Source organism: Schistocerca americana, chromosome 5, assembly GCF_021461395.2.
Source record: "Schistocerca americana isolate TAMUIC-IGC-003095 chromosome 5, iqSchAmer2.1, whole genome shotgun sequence".
NCBI lineage: Eukaryota > Metazoa > Arthropoda > Insecta > Orthoptera > Acrididae > Schistocerca > Schistocerca americana.
Genome location: NC_060123.1, coordinates 706,994,681 through 707,014,114, shown reverse-complemented (window position 1 = coordinate 707,014,114; position 19,434 = coordinate 706,994,681). Strand labels below are relative to the sequence as shown.

Sequence of the window (19,434 nt, the reverse complement as noted above, 5' to 3'; positions counted from 1 at the left end):
GCCAGACATACCAGCAATTAAAGGGAACAGCCATGGGTACCAGGATGGCCCCTTCGTATGCCAACCTATTCATGGGTCGCTTAGAGGAAGCCTTCTTGGTTACCCAGGCCTGCCAACCCAAAGTTTGGTACAGATTTATTGATGACATCTTCATGATCTGGACTCACAGTGAAGAAGAACTCCAGAATTTCCTCTCCAACCTCAACTCCTTTGGTTCCATCAGATTCACCTGGTCCTACTCCAAATCCCATGCCACTTTCCTTGATGTTGACCTCCACCTGTCCAATGGCCAACTTCACACGTCCGTCCACATCAAACCCACCAACAAGCAACAGTACCTCCATTACGACAGCTGCCACCCACTCCACATCAAACGGTCCCTTCCCTACAGCCTAGGTCTTCGTGGCAAACGAATCTGCTCCAGTCCGGAATCCCTGAAGCATTACACCAACAACCTGACAACAGCTTTCGCATCCCGCAACTACCCTCCCGACCTGGTACAGAAGCAAATAACCAGAGCAACTTCCTCATCCTCTCAAACCCAGAACCTCCCACAGAAGAACCACAAAAGTGCCCCACTTGTGACAGGATACTTTCCGGGACTGGATCAGATTCTGAATGTGGCTCTCCAGCAGGGATACGACTTCCTAAAATCCTGCCCAGAAATGAGATCCATCCTTCATGAAATCCTCCCCACTCCACCAAGAGTGTCTTTCCGCCGTCCACCTAACCTTCGTAACCTCTTAGTTCATCCCTATGAAATCCCCAAACCACCTTCCCTACCCTCTGGCTCCTACCCTTGTAACCGCCCCCGGTGTAAAACCTGTCCCATGCACCCTCCCACCACCACCTACTCCAGTCCTGTAACCCGGAAGGTGTACACGATCAAAGGCAGAGCCACGTGTGAAAGCACCCACGTGATCTACCAACTGACCTGCCTACACTGTGACGCATTCTATGTGGGAATGACCAGCAACAAACTGTCCATTCGCATGAATGGACACAGGCAGACAGTGTTTGTTGGTAATGAGGATCACCCTGTGGCTAAACATGCCTTGGTGCACGGCCAGCACATCTTGGCACAGTGTTACACCGTCCGGGTTATCTGGATACTTCCCACTAACACCAACCTATCCGAACTCCGGAGATGGGAACTTGCTCTTCAATATATCCTCTCTTCCCGTTATCCACCAGGCCTCAATCTCCGCTAATTTCAAGTTGCCGCCACTCATACCTCACCTGTCATTCAACAACATCTTTGCCTCTGCACTTCTGCCTCGACTGACATCTCTGCCCAAACTCTTTGTCTTTAAATATGTCTGCTTGTGTCTGTGTATGTGTGGATGGATATGTGTGTGTGTGCGAGTGTATACCCGTCCTTTTTTCCCCCTAAGGTAAGTCTTTCCGCTCCCGGGATTGGAATGACTCCTTACCCTCTCCCTTAAAACCCACATCCTTTCGTCTTTCCCTCTCCTTCCCGATGAGGCAACAGTTTGTTGCGAAAGCTTGAATTTTGTGTGTATGTTTGTGTTTGTTTGTGTGTCTGTCGACCTGCCAGCACTTTCATTTGGTAAGTCACATCATCTTTGTTTTTTTTATATATATATATATATATATATATATATATATATATATATATATATATATATATATATATATATATATAAGAAGGTGATTAGTGTAGCAGTATTCACTCTAATATTCACAAAATCAAAATCTCTCTGTACTAGTGTAAAAGAAGTTTCAGTTGCATAAGTGAATATATGATCTTTTTCCGAACATGTAGCATCTTTGTAATATTACGATATATAATAGCATCTTTGACACTCATATGTTTGCAAACACTATGTATCTATCAAAACATGTGGTGCATGTTAAAAGTCTGTTCTGTGACTAAGCTGAAGTGCTCAGTGATACAAATTTACGTGTGCAACGATACAAATGTGGTAGAAATGCATTTAGTGACAAACCTGAAGCGCTCAATTATGCAAGTTTATGTGTGCAATTATGTGAATGCAGTGATACAAACGTTGTCTGCTGGACGAAAACTATGAAAACAAGTACCCCAAACCAACATTTCATGCGAGTCACGTCCCAATGCAAATCTGTAACTCAACCATCTTTTTGACATGCTTATAATTATGTATTATTTATATTTTAGGGTAACTAATCAGTAAAAAACAAAACACATGTGGTCATGAAAGCATGAAAGCCATCTGACGATGAATCGTAATGATTCGAAACCAGTAACGGTACTCTTTGAATTAAGGAACTTAAAATACATTTTTGGCTGGTTGCTTTCTCAAAACCATCAACATTCAGCAATCAGCTTCAAATGCCGGTTCTGTAAATTTTTTCAATAATGTTCCTCAAAAGAATGTCACATTCCCTACAAGGATTCCCATTTGAGTTCCTGAAGCATCTCCATAACACTTAGGTGTTGTTCAAACATACCGGTAACAAATCTAGCAGCCTACATCTGAGCTGCCTCAATGTCCTCCCTCAATCCATCCTGGTAAGGATCCGAAACACTCTAGTAGTACTCAAGAATAGGTTGCACCTGAGCCCTATGTACAGTCTCCTTTACATGCGAACCACACTTTCTTAAAATTCTCCCAATAAGCCGGAGTCGGCCATTCGCCTTCCCCTGCACAGTTCTCATGTGTATGTTCCATTGCATATCGTTTTGCAATGTTAGCCCAAGTATTTAAATGGCATCACTGAGTCAAGCAGGACACTAATATTACTGTATCCGAACATTACAGGTTTGTTCTTCCTACCAATCTGAATTAACTTACATTTTTCCGCATTTAGAGCTAGCTGCCAACCAGAAAATTTGTGTAAGTCGTCTTTTATCTTCCTACAGTCACGCAACTTCGACATCTTACTGTACACTACAGCTCATCAGCAAACAACCACAGATTGCTGCCCACTCTATCCACAAAATCATTTATGGATAGAGAGCTACAGCGGTCCTATCACACTTCCGTGGGGGCAGTCCTGACGATAACCTTGTCTTCATGAACACTCACCATCAAGGACAACCTACGGGGTTCTATTATTTAAGAAGTCTTCAAACCCCTCACATATCTGTGAACTTACTCCATAAGCTCATATCTTCATCAACAGTCTGCAATGGAGCACTGTGTTAAATGTTTTCCAGAAAACTATAAATATGGAATGAGCCTGTTGCTCTTCATCCATAGTTCATAGTATATCACATGAAAAAAGGGCAAGGTGAGTTTCGCATGAGTGATGCTTTCTAAAACCATGTTGATTCATGGACATCAGTTTCTCAGTCTCAAGAAGGTTTATTACAGACGAACTGAGAAAATGTTGAAGGATTCAGCACCAAATTAAAGTAAGGCAGTTTGGTCTGTAATTTTGTGTGTCCGTTCTTTTACCCTTCTTATACATGAGAGTCACCTGTGGTTTTCTCCAGTCGCCTGGAACTTTGTGCTGGGTTAGAGATTCACAATAAATGCAAGATAGGTAAGGGGCCAATGCTGTAGAGTACTCTTTGTAAAACCAAAGTGGGATTCCAGCCGGACCTCATGATTTATTTGCTTTCAAATCTTTCAGCTGTTTACGCCTGGAATGCTTATTAGTATGTTCGTCCATATGGGAGTCAGTCTGTTGGTCAAATGATGGAACGTTTGTACAATTCTCCCTTGTGAACGATTTCTTGAACATGACATTTAAAACTTCAGCTTTTGGTTTGCTACCTACAACAGCCACAACAGATGGTCCACAAGGGACTGAATGGAGGCCTTATACTAGCTTACAGTTTTACATATGACCAGATTTTTCTCAGATTCTCTGCCCCATCTTTTGCTAAGGTATGATAGCGGTAGCTGTTATATTGCTTTGTCTGTAGACCTTTTCACTGATGCACGAATCTCTAATAATCTTTGCTTGTCATTATTTGTTCATTCTCTTTTGAACCATGAGTGCAACATCCTCTGCTTCCTCAGCATCTCACATATGTCAAAACCATGATCGGTCTTTTCCATCCCTCATCCATTTTCTAAGCACATAGCTCGCCAGACCACAATTTACAATCTGCTTAAAATCTCCCCATAATTCTACTACTATTTGTTTTATACAGCATGACCACTCTCCTAGCCCTCTTGGCTGATTTATTAACTTTGTACTCATAGTTGCTACAATGACATCACAATCGCTAATCCTCGTTTCCATACTGACAATGTTGATAAGGTCCAGCCTATTCATAGCTACAAGGTCTAAGATATTTCCATTGCGGTGGGCTGCTGAGCTAGCTCCTCAAGACAGTTTTCAGCAAACATGTTCAAAAGTACTTTGCATGACTGTCTGTCTCTACTCCTCGTCAATGAATCCACAGGCATCCCTATCTCTACTTGGCAGATTAAAGTCACCTCCAACTAGTAATGGATGATCTACGCACTACTGACTATAGACTATTTTTGAATGACTAGAACTGTCACAGCGGAATCAGGCACCCAATAAAAACATCCAACAATTAACTTGATTTCACCTACACTGTTATATGCAACTAGATAGCTTCACAATGTTTCTCCAAGTCAGCATCTCTGCTATATGGTGAGTAGCAACTATCCTTTTCATTAAGTTGTTACATTCCATTCTGGATTTTCCATTGTTTGATTTTGTCAGGTAACTGCACTGTCACACACAACTTCGGCCTCAATAGAGACAATATTTTTGTCAACAGCAATCAGCACTCCCCCTCCCATGGCTTCTAATCTGTCTTTCCGATATATATTCCATGACTCACTAAATATCTCAGAGTTTTCCACATTAGGTTTCACCCAGCTCTCGGTCTCAGGAATGATTTGAGCGTGGGAACTTTCCTGAAGAGCAGTGAATTTAGGAACTTTATTACGAATAGTTCGACACTTTACTGATAAAAGTTTGACATTTAAAGTGTCTTTACACTGAATCCAGTGTGACTTCCCTTGCTGCTTATCAACTGTGTTCATCAGAGAACCTCAAACTACTGTCTACCCTAAAAATCCTCATGTGCACTCTGCAAGTTCTCTGCTACACAAGTAGCTGCTTCCTTTGTACTGTGCACTATTGACCTATCAAGGAGAGTCCTACAAATCCCCACACAATAATGCAGGTCTAGAAATCTGCAGCCAAGACTGCCACAGAGTTGACTAACACTCTGGTTGAGACCCTCCACTCGGCTCCAAACCAAAGGAACCTGATGAACTCTGGGAACAATGCTGCAAATAGCGAGCTCTGCTTGCACCCCTCGTGTGAGGTCAGCAGCCTGTAAAAGCTGAGGATGGCCTCAGAACCCATGTGACAGGGGTCGTTGGTGCTGACATCAGCCACAATTTGCAGATGACTGCACCCTGAAAGGGATAAAATCTTTTCGGTTTTCAAGCCGCATCAATTCCAATAAGATCCTTGAGCTATCGATGGCTAGCTCCACCAATCAAGAAGATTTTAGTGCAATCATGCCGCTGCAAAAAACTCCAAATGCACCCTGCACACTCGATAGCTGCAGGCAAAGCTGCCTCCACATCTCGGATGTGGCCTCACGGCAGTTTCTTCAAACCTAGCTCAAAAACATATTTCTTTAAACTTGTCAATGAAACAGGAAGGGAAGAACAACACTGAAGTAGAAACAAACAGAATAAAATTACATGCTAAGAATCGCACAATGTTTCCTAACATCTTAAGGAATAAAAATTATGACCCACTTCAAACCTGACTACCTTATCGTTAACCCACAATATTTATCCTTGTAGTTTCTACAGGCTTGGAATGAAGGTTGTTATAAAGTGGGCACCTCTTCATAAGACATAAATTTTTAAATGTTAGATGCACTTCCACACAATAATTTCCATTTTATTATACACTGAAGAGCCAAAGAAACTGGTACACCTGCCTAACATCATGTGGGGCCCCCACGAGCACGCAGTCGTGCCACAACATGACTCAGCTAATGTCTGAAGTAGTGTTGCAGGGAACTGACACCATGAATCCTGCAGGACTGTCGTTAAATCCATAAGACTAGAGGGGGTGGAGATCTCTTCTGAATAGCATAATTCAAGGCATCCCAGGTATGTTCAATAACGTTGTCTGGGGAATTTGGTGGCTAACGGAAGCATTTAAATTCAGAAGAGTGTTCCTGGAGCCACTCTGTAGCAAGTCTGGACATGTGGGGTGTTGCACTGACCTGCTGGAATTGCCCAAATCTGTCGGAATGCACAATGGACAAGAATGGATGCAGGTGATCAGACAGGATGCTTACATAAGTGTCACCTGACAAGAGTCATATCTAGAAGTATCATGGGTCCCATATCACTCCAACTGCACATGTCCCATACCATTACAGAGCCTCCACCAGCTTGAACAGTCCCCTGCTGACATGCAGGGTCCATGGATTTATGAGGCTGTCTCCATACCTGTACACATCTATCCACTCGATACAATTTGAAATGAGATTTGTCCAACCAGGCAACATGTTTCCAGTCATCAACAGTCCAATGTCGGTGTTGACGGGCCCAGGCGAGGTGTAAATTGATGATGTTTCATTGAATACTTCATACTCTTCACACTTGTTGATGGCCCAGCATTGAAATCTGCAGCAATCTGCTGTGGAACGGTTGCACTTCTATCATGTTGAACGATTCTCTTCCGTCATTGTTGGTCCCATTCTTGCAGGATCTTTCTCTGGCCGCAGCTATGTTGGAGTTTTGATGTTTTACCATTTTCCTGATATTCATGGTATACTTGTGAAATGGGCATAAGGGAAAATCCCCACTTCATCACTACCTCGGAAATGCTGTGTCCCGTTGCTCATGCCCTGACTATAACACCATATTCAAACTCACTTAAATCTTGATAACCTGTCACTGTAGCAGCAGTAACCAATCTGACAACTGCGCCAGACACTTTTTGTCTTACATATGTGTTGCTGATCGCAGTGCCGTATTCTCCCTGTTTACATATCTCTGTATTTCAATATGCATGCCTATATCAGTTTCTTTGGCACTTTAGTGTATATGACTTAAAAAGAATGAAGCCACATTCAATTGTTTGCATTGTTTTCATTCTACTACTCTTGCAGTTACGTACCACGAGAACTCTGTAAAATGAGGTGTAACATCCACAGATTCATCTATTCATACTACAGTTAAAAAAAAATCAGTCAAATAAAGTATGTGGATGATAAAGCAGGAGAAGAATACTATATTTACCATAGATTTTGAATTTTGCTGGGGTTGCATCTTTACATGGAGATCCTGGCGTGTTCCTTCAGCACCACAATTTTTGGGTGGTAGTCTAGGATTCAATAAAGAACTAAAATGTGTCTTTTTGTTTACTGCAACATTTTCAGGTTGTGTCTTTCTTGAATCTTCTCTTTCATTCACACTATCCAGAGTATTTGACTGTATACTATCACTGGTGTAGTCAATAACAATATTTTGACAAACAGTACTATTTTCCAAAGCCACTTCACAGCCAGTATATTGCACTTCAGGACCCTGAATTGCTGCGAATTCCACACTGGAAAGCATATTCTGAAGCAAATCAGATGAAAACAAATGAATATAATTTTTGTAATATCTTATCATAAGTTAAGCACAACCAACAGTATCACCATCACTCCCTTACAAAAGCACTTGCAGGTAAACATAAAACAGTATAATATGTAATTAAGATAGTGCTGAACACCTACTTATAATGACGATGCAGTAAAAGCAATTGCATAACATACAAACCACAGAAATAAATTAAAAAACTAGTGAGAGAAAAGTAGAATTAAATAACAATTTTCAAAATTAAACTAAAAACAAATAAGAAGTCAAGATATTGCATTTTTCTTAGCATTTCATTGCATTCCTTCAAATTAAAGTGCAACCCAGCTTTCTTATTCCTGGAATTCAAGTTTTCTCATCATTTACAGTATTTTTATGAGTCATTTAAATATTCTCAGTTTCACAGGGTCAACTTGCATCTGCTTCTACATTAGCATAGTAATAAACTACCTTTCATTTACACTGCATGAAACAGAGAGAGGGAGATGGACGGGTTGAGGGACACAAGCAGGGAGGGAGAGGGAGAGGGGGAGGCAGAGGAAGAGAGGGGGGAGGGGGAGGGGGAGGGGGGAGGGAGAGTGGTAGGGGGAGAGAGAGGGAGAGAGGGAGGGAGAGAGGGGGGGGAGAGGGGGGGGAGAGGGGGAGAGGGGGAGGGTGTGCGAGGGGGAGAGAGGGAGAGGGGGAGAGAGAGAGGGAGAGGGGGGAGAGGGAGAGGGGGGGAGAGAGAGAGGGAGAGGGAGAGGGAGAGGGGGAGGGAGAGAGGGAATGGGGGTGAGAGCGCGGGAGAGATGGAGAGGGAGGGGGAGAGGGGGAGATGGAGGGGGAGAGAGAGATGGAGAGGGAAGGGGAGAGGAGGAGATGGAGGGGGGGAGAGAGATGGAGGAGGAGGGGGAAGGGGGAGGGGAAGGGGGAGGGGGAAGGGGGGAGATGGAGGGGGAGGGCAAAGGGGGAGATGGAGGGGGAGGGCAAACGGGGAGATGGAGGGGGAGGGGAAAGGGGGGAGATGGAGGGGGAGGGGAAAGGGGGAGATGGAGGGGGGAGGAGGAGATGGATGGGAAAGGGGAGGGGGAGAGGGAGATGGAGGTGAGGGAGGAGGGGGAGGGGAGGGGGAGGGGGAGGGGAGGGGGGTGGGGAGGGAGAGGGGGTAGAGGGAAAGAGAAGAAGAATTCAAAATGACATTGACCTTCAAATAGTGTTTACAAATACTACACATAGGTCAACTTTAGTGAGCCCTAGGTTTCTAGTTCTAAGCCAGTAGAAGTTCTAAAAGTCAGAGAAATTTTTGCCACTAATGGTTTGTTTCCTGTCACTGCCGAAGGCAACCCGGCAGTAACTATAATCAGAGTAGCCTTGTACACAGTCATGATTAGATTACATTAGATGAACTCTCTGTTTCATGTATTGATTTTGAGGAGATCCTTGTGGGTGTGGAACATGTCAGATTTTTTTGACGTGATATTAATAAAATGTAGTAGTAGTAGTAGTAGTAGTAGTAGTATACACAGTACATCATCTGTGTTTAGAAACATGTCGATGGAATAAAAGAAGTTGGCCACAAGGAATTCCTTCACTCTTCTCTTACGCTAAATTTTATTTGTAGCTGAACTTTTTACATGTGCTAGTATGTTATTGATAACGAGTATTCCTGAAAAATGAATCCCTTTCCAGACTAGTACATTGTTCTTATTCCTTACACTGATTTTGTGAATGGATCTGTCAGTCGGAAAAAAGAACATATTATTTACAATGTATCTCATTAAACATTAAATATACTGAGAAGCAGTATCTGGAACAGGCTTTTGTCTGACTTGAAGAGTTACCACAAAATATGACACTAGCACATTATGGAATGAAAGTATGCAAAGTGTGTCAGCTTTTTTTTTAATTTTTACATCACTTATTTCTGATGAGATACGCATGGCAAATCAGGACTTGTTTAGATGTTCTGTGGCATGCTTGTTCCAACTGAATTAATTATTAAGTTTTAATACCTTTTTCATCCAGACATCTTCCTACTTTATATACATTCATGTTCTGAACTGCATCTACATCTACATCTATACTCCACAAGCCACTGTACAGAAAGTGGCGGAGGGTACTCTGTACCACTACTATCATTTCCTTTCTTGTTCCACTCGCAAAAAGAACAAGGGAAAAACGCATGTCTAAATTTCTCTGTATGAGCCTTAATTTCTCTTATTTTTGTGGTCCTTACACACAATGTATGTCAGTGGCGGAAGAATCTTTTGGCAATCAGCTACAAATTCCAGTTCTTTAAGTTTTCTCAATAGTATTTCTTGAAACGAATGTCACATTCCTTCCAGGGATTCCCATTTGAGTTCTCGAAGCAACTCTGTAACACTTTATGTGTTGTTCGAACCTAGCAGCCCGCCTCTGCATTGCTTCAATGTCTTCCTTCAACCCGACCTGGTACGGATCTCAAAAACTTGAGCAGTACTCAAGAACAGCCCAGCATGTAGTAAGTCTTTCCAAAGTTTAATGGCAGTGGGTTAGATATAAACCATTTACTAATACTCCTTAAAACGGACCCTTGTGGGACACCATAGGCAACTACTTCCCAATCTGATGACGACTGGTCTCTCATACTGCCACCCTCTGTTTCCTGTTTGTGAAATATGATTTGAACCATTTTTGCAGTATCATCAGTGACAAAGAAAAAATTCAAACTGAAAATAAAAAGTTTAGGTACCAAACAAAGGATGCATGCGAAATAACTAAAAGAAAAAATGATCTATTGATGCACTTGAATATAAATGGCTTAGGGGCAGAACTACCAAATCGTAAATTCTCAAAAATCGACGAACTAAAAATTCTGCTTTCAGAATCCGTAAATATTAAAATAATCTGCCTAAATGAACACTGGTTAACAGAAGATAGTATAAAAGTACTAAATAGTATTAATAGTTTTAAGGTAGCTGCTAGCTTTTGTAGAATAAGCAAATCTCGTGGAGGCTCCTGCATTCTTGTCAATTCTTCCATAAGTTATACAGTAAGAGATAGTTTTAATTATTTAAACGAAGAGAGCGTGTTTGAAAGTTGCTCTGTAGAGCTGAGTGATCTGAATACATTGGTTATAGCAATCTACAGAATTCCTGGATGTGCGGTAACAAAAGTGTTTTTAACCAAATTCGAATGCCTCCTGGAAAAACTCCAGAAAGAAAGTAAGAAAAATGTTGTTATAGCAGCAGACTTCAACTTAAATGTCTTAGTTGAAAGCAATGATTCCACAAAATTTCGTGACTTAATTCAGAAATCTGGTTTCAAGCTAAATTTTTCTGAAGGCACTAGGGAAAACAGCAGATCAGTGACCTGCATTGATAATATTATTACTAACTACATATTTGACAGTGGAAATAAGCACAAATACTGCTTAGACTTGGGTATTTCAGATCACTCAGCTCTGTTTATTGAGCTCCCAAAAGCAAATAACCTAAAGTCTCCAGAAGTGTGTATAAAAAGGGATCTCAGTAAAAGTAAAATGGATTTATTCCGCAGTAAATTAAGTATAATAAGCTGGCCTGTAGACTACAATAGTTCAAGCTCGATTAACTATGACAAATTCTTAAATTGTTTCTTAGAGGTATTTAATGAATCATTTCCTCGTAGATATAAGCAAAAGAAGGTTAATGGTAAACTCAAATGGATTACAACAGGAATAAAGATCTCTAGTGCCAGAAAGAGAGAGCTCCACAATGAGTTAAAATCAAACAGAAATCCAGATTTTGTCATTTATGTCAAACAGTATAAAGCTGTATTTAGGAAAGTTGTAGCGGCAGCTAAAAAAATGGCAAATAATAAATTCATACGAGAACACAGAAATAAGACAAAAGCAGTGTGGTCAGTTGTTCAGTCTGAACTAGGAGCCAAAGTAAAAATTCATGAGATTTTGAAAATTAGACATGAAAATGAAATTATAGTAAACCCTGTTCAGATGTCAAGTTGTTTCAATGAATTCTTCCTAAACGTAGTAAGATCGGATGTGGATATGACATTCTATCAGGGCATCACAAATTTGGAAAACAGCCAGAACACATCTTTTAAACAATTTGAAAAAATAACCCAAAGGGATGTGGAAAAGGAAATATTGTCTCTAAAAAACAAAACCTCACATGGGTGGGATGAAATAACAACATCTGTAATCAAGTATGTGTATGATATTATTTCCCAACCACTGTCAACTATTATAAATCAATCTTATGAACAGGGATGCTTTCCAGAGGTATTGAAATATGGTGAGATCAAACCTCTATTCAAGAAAGGATCGACAGAAGATATGGGGAATTACCGCCCTATCTCTCTCTTGCCGGTCTTCTCTAAAGTGTTTGAAAAGATTGCAGCAAAACAAATTAATAACTTTCTTACTGTAAATGATATAATTTTTAAAAACCAGTTCGGATTCCAACAGGGTAAAAGCACTGCGAACGCTATAAATGAGTTTATCCAAAAAATATGCTCCACGTTAGATAAAGGTAGAAAGGTCACAGGTATATTCTGTGATCTGACTAAAGCTTTTGATTCAGTGAACCATGCATTACTCCTCCACAAATTACAGATGTATGGAATCAGAGACACTGCTTTAAAATGGTTTAGCTCTTACCTGTCAGGTAGGAAACAAAGAGTAATTTTAACTTCAAATGGAACCAATTATTCATCAGACTGGAAAACAGTTCCCCAAGGAGTCCCACAAGGTTCGATATTGGGTCCCTATCTGTTTCTTTTTTACGTAAATGACCTACCACTTGCTATTGATGTTCATTCAGTCTTATTTGCTGATGATACATCAGTTCTAATTGAAAGTGAGGTATCTGAAAATATTCCAGAAAAAGCCAAAAACACTTTAGAAAAACTTGAATCTTGGTTCTATCAAAATGGACTAAAACTAAATGTAACTAAAACCAAAATGATGCAATTTGAAGCTAAATCAGTAGAAAGGAGTGAAATAAAGATAACTTGCAATGATCAGGATATCACAGAAGCAAACCACGTGAAGTTCTTAGGCCTAAATCTTGACAAAAATTTAAATTGGAAGGTACACATAGATTACTTAGCAAATCAACTGAACAACTTAGCATTTGCAATGTGTATTTTGTCAGGTGCCACAAACATAGATACCAGAAAGATAGTTTATCACTGCTACTTTGAGTCAGTTATTCGTTATGGCATAATCTTCTGGGGAAATTCAGCAAATGTCACTAGGCTCCTAGTATTACAAAAGAAAGTAATTAGAAACATGTGTGTTGCAAAAAAACGGGAATCCTGTCGACCACTGTTAAAAAATTTAAAAGTACTATCTATCCCCTCACTTTACATATATGAGATGGTGGTGTTCCTATATAGAAATCAACATACACTAGACAATTTCCGTTTTGACCACAACTACAGCACTCGCCACAGAGATAACTTCAAACTTCCAACACATCGTTTAAAACTTTATGCCCAAACGCCAGAGTATATGGGGTTAAAAATTTTCAATAAAATAAAAGGCAGTAATATATTTAAAATGGAGATTGGTTCACTGAAAAGATTACTCTTTACTCTCCTGGTGGAAAAGTGTTATTATTCTGTCGATGATTTCATTGAGGACAGCTTCACAATCTGAACACAGGGATTGTAATACATTTATTATTTTATGTACATGTGTAGCTGTAACTTAGAAATGTAAAATATAATGTAAACTTTTGTAGTTCTCTTAAAAAAGTGAAAAAAAGTTTCTTTTGTAAACCTTGACATGTCTCCTGTACATCAAATCAAATGATTTGAAAGTTGTATGTAATGAGATGAATAAACCACATAACATAACATAACATAACACCATAGGATGTTGTGGTTCATGCAGCCAAATGCCTTTGACAAATCACAGAAAGACCTGCAATCGTAATTTATTATCTAATGAACTACCTGCATTCACCACATGTGAAAATAGCCTTTTCAGCACTGGAATCCTTCAAAAATCCAAACTGTGTGTTGGACAGTACATTATTTGTAGTCAGGTGGTTAAGAAGTCACAGCATATTACCTATTAAATTACAACTGAAGTATTGTGCAGTAACAACACACAAGCACATACTACTATGTTTGATTGTTGCAAATGTTTCAATATTTTTTACTCTGCATTAAACTTTTACAAATGTTTCAACTCCTTTCTTTTGCCATGTTCACTGTGCATGAAAATGATGCTGGTCTTTTATCCCTTATATTTAACTCTGTTACCCTGTGGTTACATGGAAGCTCATAAAGGCAAAGAACATCTATCACTTCAGAATTTGCTTCTACACATACAATAAGCTCATATACCCTGTTTTAAATCCCTCTATCATTCTGATGAACAAACAAATTTTACTAGTCTGGAAACTTTTACGTATATTATGATCCTGTTCTGTTCTAATTACTTTCAAGATTGCCTACCTGTAACCTGACTGTCACATAAAAAATGTGCTGCTCTGACTCCAGTAATCACATTTTGCTTTGTGTGCTTGAGGCTCAAAGCTCTCACTTTTTGCAAGGTGCTCAGCTACCTTGTCTTCTTCCCTCCTGTTTGGATGCAGATCATGATTTGTGTGTCTTCATCACCCAATTGAAACAACCTGGATAAGCTTGGCACTAGGTTGCATAATGGTTTTGACCTGCACGTCAATGTTCTTGAATTTAAGGCAGTATCTAATAAATTTGGCAACTACTCCTTTCTAGATGTCTACTCTATTGAAGTAAGAAGCTAGCTTGGATCCTGAAACATATGACATATCTATATACCAGCGATCAGTGATGTTTGGACAGGCATATTATCTCAAATATGTTACATGAATCTAACTCATCAACACAAATTTGTACTTCATCAATTTTACTTCTGACCCTCAGATGATCTGGTTCAATAAGGGTAACTCATGTTGCATACTAACTGACGAGTGAATGGTCCAACCTGACATGTCAAAACCCACCCTGAAATTTTTTATGCAGAAATAATACAACGAAAAAAAAAAAATGCACTGCCAAAATTTTAGCTGCTAAGACAAGTTGCAAGTATTCTTTAAAAATTGTTGGAGTTACTCATTTTTGTCACACAAAGAACCAAATATAACAGAGGTTTGTACAGTCCTTTCTGCCTAATATGCAATCAGATTTGACCTGAGAGTGTATTGGTGCATACTGCTAATATCTGGAGTAACAAGCAGAACTGAAGCACCTAAACTATACAAAAGCTGTCATCAGTCATTAATGTTTTGATAGATAATTCATATTGACAGCTGAACTGTTGCATATGTTATTTTTAAAAAGATAGCTATTAGAGGAAAATAAATCACAGCACTATTTGATGTTATATTGCAGATGACTTCCATCAATCGTGACTTTAATTTATTGGAATGTAATATTTCTTACACATACATCATTTTATAACAATTCTTGTAGCACAGCTCTTACGATAATTTTTGAATAATGCATCCTTTAGTAACAATGAAACAGTTCCTTGTTTATTCCCCACAGTTGTCACAATAAAGCGAAGAGTCATTTGAATGTATAGAACAAACATTTTTTCCTTACACCAGATCCACCTGAGAGAAGAAAAATAAATGCTTTCAGACAAGTAACAGTAATTATAATTTTTATTCACACAGAATTGCAGTGGAGTAAGAATATATCCTGGCCATTGCTCTGCTTATAGTGCTCCATACCGAGAATACTATAAGATTTATAACATGTGCTGATGCAAACTGAAATTTAAGTATAGTGTTCCCCTGAAAAATTGCAAATGATGTGGAGCTACTGGAAATTATACTGTCCGACAATTTCTTTGAAAATATTTTCCATGGCAGAAAAAATTCTTTATCAACAGTCATGGTTGTTTCATGTGGAATCTGAATTATATCAACAGTTTTTTCATTGTCGTTCCCAAATACAGAGGTATTGTTATGTCCAAGCCAAGAGTCCAATAAAAGCAATGAATTAATTTTTGCAACTGGATAGAAATCATGTCAAATGAAACATTAAAAATTATTCTTGCCTATATTTACAGATTTTGACAGATCAATAATAAGACTTTTGCCACTACACGATCTGCATTTAATAGCAGGTACCAGGACTTTGTGGCCACTCCATACAGTACACTTTTCATACAGTTTTACTTCCACAGTTGTGCAAGTTTCATTTTAGTGCATATTTATTACTTTGCGTAAGTCAGTTTATGGTCAGATTTTATGAAATAAAACCAGGTTTGCACACTGCTTAATATTAAGCATTAAAAACAGTAAATATTAATTCAGTTTTATCTCCACTGTTAACACTTATGTTAGCACAAAAGCAACTGGTAATTATTATGTACATGAAATGTGTTGCAAATTTGACGGAACAGTAACTATGGATAATTGTTACAAAGAAGCTACCAATGAATACTGAAATTCACTTCACAAACTGCAATCGCATCGAGTTGTTATCTGTTTATTGATGTGCTATCAGCCAACAATTTGTGCCTGCCACGTAGCGCAAGCACAACCTGCTACAGCTCCATTAGGAGTGTACATTTCTCTAGCTACCTGCCACATTACATTATGAATTTGACAATTTTCAACATTTAAAAAAAAAAGCAGTGCATCTTAATAGCTAACATTTGGACAGGTTTTTTTCTTTTCGTGTATTCTTCCTGTATAAAAATTTTCAAGGCATTTTGACATGGTGGGCTGGTGGTGGTGGTGGTGCTGGTGGTGGTGGTGGTGGTGGTGGTGGGGGTGGTGGGAGGATGTATGGAACAGGGCTTGCATTTAGGTCTATTACAGGGTTGTGAGCATGAGTTAAGGGGTTGGGAGCAGGGGTTGTGTAGGGATGAATGAGTATATTGTGTCGGTTCGGGGTGGGGAGGATAGTGGGCATGACATTTCTCCTTTCAGGGCATGAGGAGAGGTAGTGGAAACCAAGGCGGAGAATGTAATTCAGTTGCTCCAGCCCTCAATCCACCACTGCACCTCGTCTTTTTACTTCTCTCCTTTTCCGCTACCCTCTACCCTCTGCCCTCTCCCCTGTCCTCCATCTAACCTCCTGACTGCACATAGCTGCCCTACCCTCTCTCCACCTCATCCCTGTGTGATCTCCAATAGCATTTCACTGTATGCCACCCCTATCCTACTACCTACTATCCCTCCGCCTCCCCGCCCCAGCCTCCTCCTTATCCCCACACAGTTGCCACTCCCACTGTTGCTGCTGCTTGCCGTGTGGCTTCAGTTGCCTGAGAGTGTAGTCATGTGTGTGAGTTGCATATTTGTGTGTGTGTGTGTGTGTGTGTGTGTGTGTGTGTGTGTGTGTGTGAGTGAGTGAGTGATTGAGAGAGAGAGAGAGAGAGAGAGAGAGAGAGAGAGAGAGAGATCTATTTTTGATGAAGGCCAAGTGTTAGCTATGATTAAGTTATGCTCTGTGCAAAATTCTACCAGGCGGCTTCCTCTCATTTCTTAGCCCCAATCCATATCACCTACTATGTTTCCTTCTCTTCCTTTTCCTACTGTCGAATTTCAGTCACCGAAGACTATTAAATTTTCGTCTCCCTTCACTACCTGAATAATTTCTTTTATCTCATCATACATTTCATCAATTTCTTCATCATCTGCAGAGATAGTTGGCATATAAACCTGCACTACTGTAGTAGGCATGGGCTTCGTGTCTATCTTGGCCACAAAAATGCATTCACTATGCTGTTTGTAGTAGCTTATGTGGTGTCACAGCCAGACACCACACTTGCTAGGTGGTAGCTTAAATCAGCCGCGGTCCATTTAGTACATGTCGGACCCGCGTGTTGGGGGGGGGGACCAATTATTATAGAACATATTTTTTAGGTTTATTCTTTCTCCCATGCTTTGAGCTCACCACTGTGGGGGTCGTTTTCTTTCTTTTTCCTGCTGCCCCAGTGCTTCAAATGCTGCTTCGCGTATCCATTTTGTAATTCCTGCCATTTCTTTTCTAAGTGCCTCAGTTTGTTTTACAACTGTAATTTCTAAAGAATTGTCAGACTTCTGTTTCAAGCTATCTAAATTTGTATTTCATAGTATCCACTGTCCTTATTGCAATATTTGCCTCTTTAATTTGTCTTTGGCCCTTGGATGTTATCATCATCTTTGTGCCTAGCAAAAAGTTGTCTGAGCTACATTCTGCACCCCTGTAGACTCCAATGTTATCTGTTCATATGTTGCAAATTTTATTTTGAATAATATAGTTCATTATTGACCTGACATTTCTCAACGGATAAACTTATGGATCTGCTTCTGAGGAAAGAAACCATTTAAAATCTTCAAGGGCAATGTTTGACACATATCCACTAACCTTTTCCCACAGTAATTTATTGTGTCATCTTCATATTGCCCCACCATCAGTGGCCATCCCTACTTTTCCATAAAATCTGCCATTAAAATTATTTCTTTGTAGTGTTTATGCTCTCTAATCCACATGTTAATTTTTCGTAAACCTCATCTTCGACTTCACTGTCAGCTTCATTCATAAGTGCACAAGCCTCAACAACGATAACTTCCTGGCCATATTTTGAGATTCTACAGTCATTACCGTATTTACTCAAATCTAAGCCACACTCGGATCTAAGCCGCACTCGGATCTAAGCCGCACCTGAAAAATGATACTCAAAATCAAGGAAAATAAATTTTACTGAATATAAGCCGCACCTGAAATTTGAGGCTCGAAATTCAAGGGGAGATAAAAGTTTTAGACCACACCTCCAAATTGAAACAAAGTTGGTCCATTGCAACAAGAGACACAAATTAGCTCGAATGGATGAAGATACTATTTTACTCACTGTTAAACGGCTTTGCTTGTTAGAAAGCATAGCAATGGAAACAGAGACAAAACTAGCAATAAATAGAACTGAATCGAATATAAGAATATCTCAATCCTTAAGTACAAGTTGCAATTATTAGTACTTAAAGGTGTATTTGAAAGGCCCAGAAGTGAGGGACTTATTTTCATTTTATAAGAGTAGAACATTTTTGTTCTTTTATCTCCAACAGAACACTAGTAAAAATCAGAAACACATAAATGGGAGAAAAATTTGGCATCTATTTAAATTAAATTACTTATCATAATGAATAATTTTGTGCTTCTTTAAGAAACTATGACTAAAATTACTGTCTGCCTTTCTGGCATATAAGATCACATTCAAAAATAAAATTTTTTAAATTATGAAAAAAAGTTGGTGACAATGTGTCCATACAATCGGTTAATGAAGTTTATAATTATTGACTATGACACAGAACCATGGACCTTGCTGTTGGTGGGGAGGCTTGCGTGCCTCAACAATACACATGAGCATACCATAGCTGCAACCACAACGGAGGGGTATCTGTTGAGAGGCCAGACAAACATGTGGTTCCTGAAGAGGGCCAGCAGCCTTTTCAGTAGTTGCAGGGGCAACAATCTGGATGATTGACTGACCTGGTCTTGTAACACTAACCAAAACGGCCTTGCTGTGCTGGTACTGCGAACGGCTGAAAGCAAGGGAAAACTACAGCCGTAATTTTTCCTGAGGGCATGCAGGTTTACTGTATTGTTAAATGATGATGACGTCCTCTTGGGTAAAATATTCCGGAGGTAAAATAGTCCCCCATTCGGATCTCTGGGCGGGGACTACTCAAGGGGACGTCGTTAGCAGGAGGAAGAAAACGCGTTCTACGGATCGGAGTGTGGAAGGTCAGATTCCTTTCAGGAGGAACAAGAATTTTGGTCAGGTGAATACAGGGTTATAAATACAAAATCAAATAGTGGTAATGCAGGAGAAGGTTTAATAATGAATAAAAAAATAGGAATGCGGGTAAGCTACTACAAACTGCATAGTGAACGCATTATTGTGCCCAAGATAGACACAAAGCCCACGCCT

General features: G+C 39.7%; 1 protein-coding gene across 1 annotated transcript in view; it reads right to left on the bottom strand.

Annotated features, from left to right (window-relative positions):
- The window catches only part of LOC124615910 (zinc finger protein 442-like), a 363,598-nt gene that overhangs the window by 163,539 nt on the left and 180,625 nt on the right, over positions 1 to 19,434 (bottom strand). Inside the window, exon 8 of the mRNA XM_047144088.1 lies at positions 7,215 to 7,538. Coding sequence (XP_047000044.1) covers positions 7,215 to 7,538 — 324 coding nt within the window. The remainder of the gene's footprint in view (positions 1 to 7,214; positions 7,539 to 19,434) is intronic.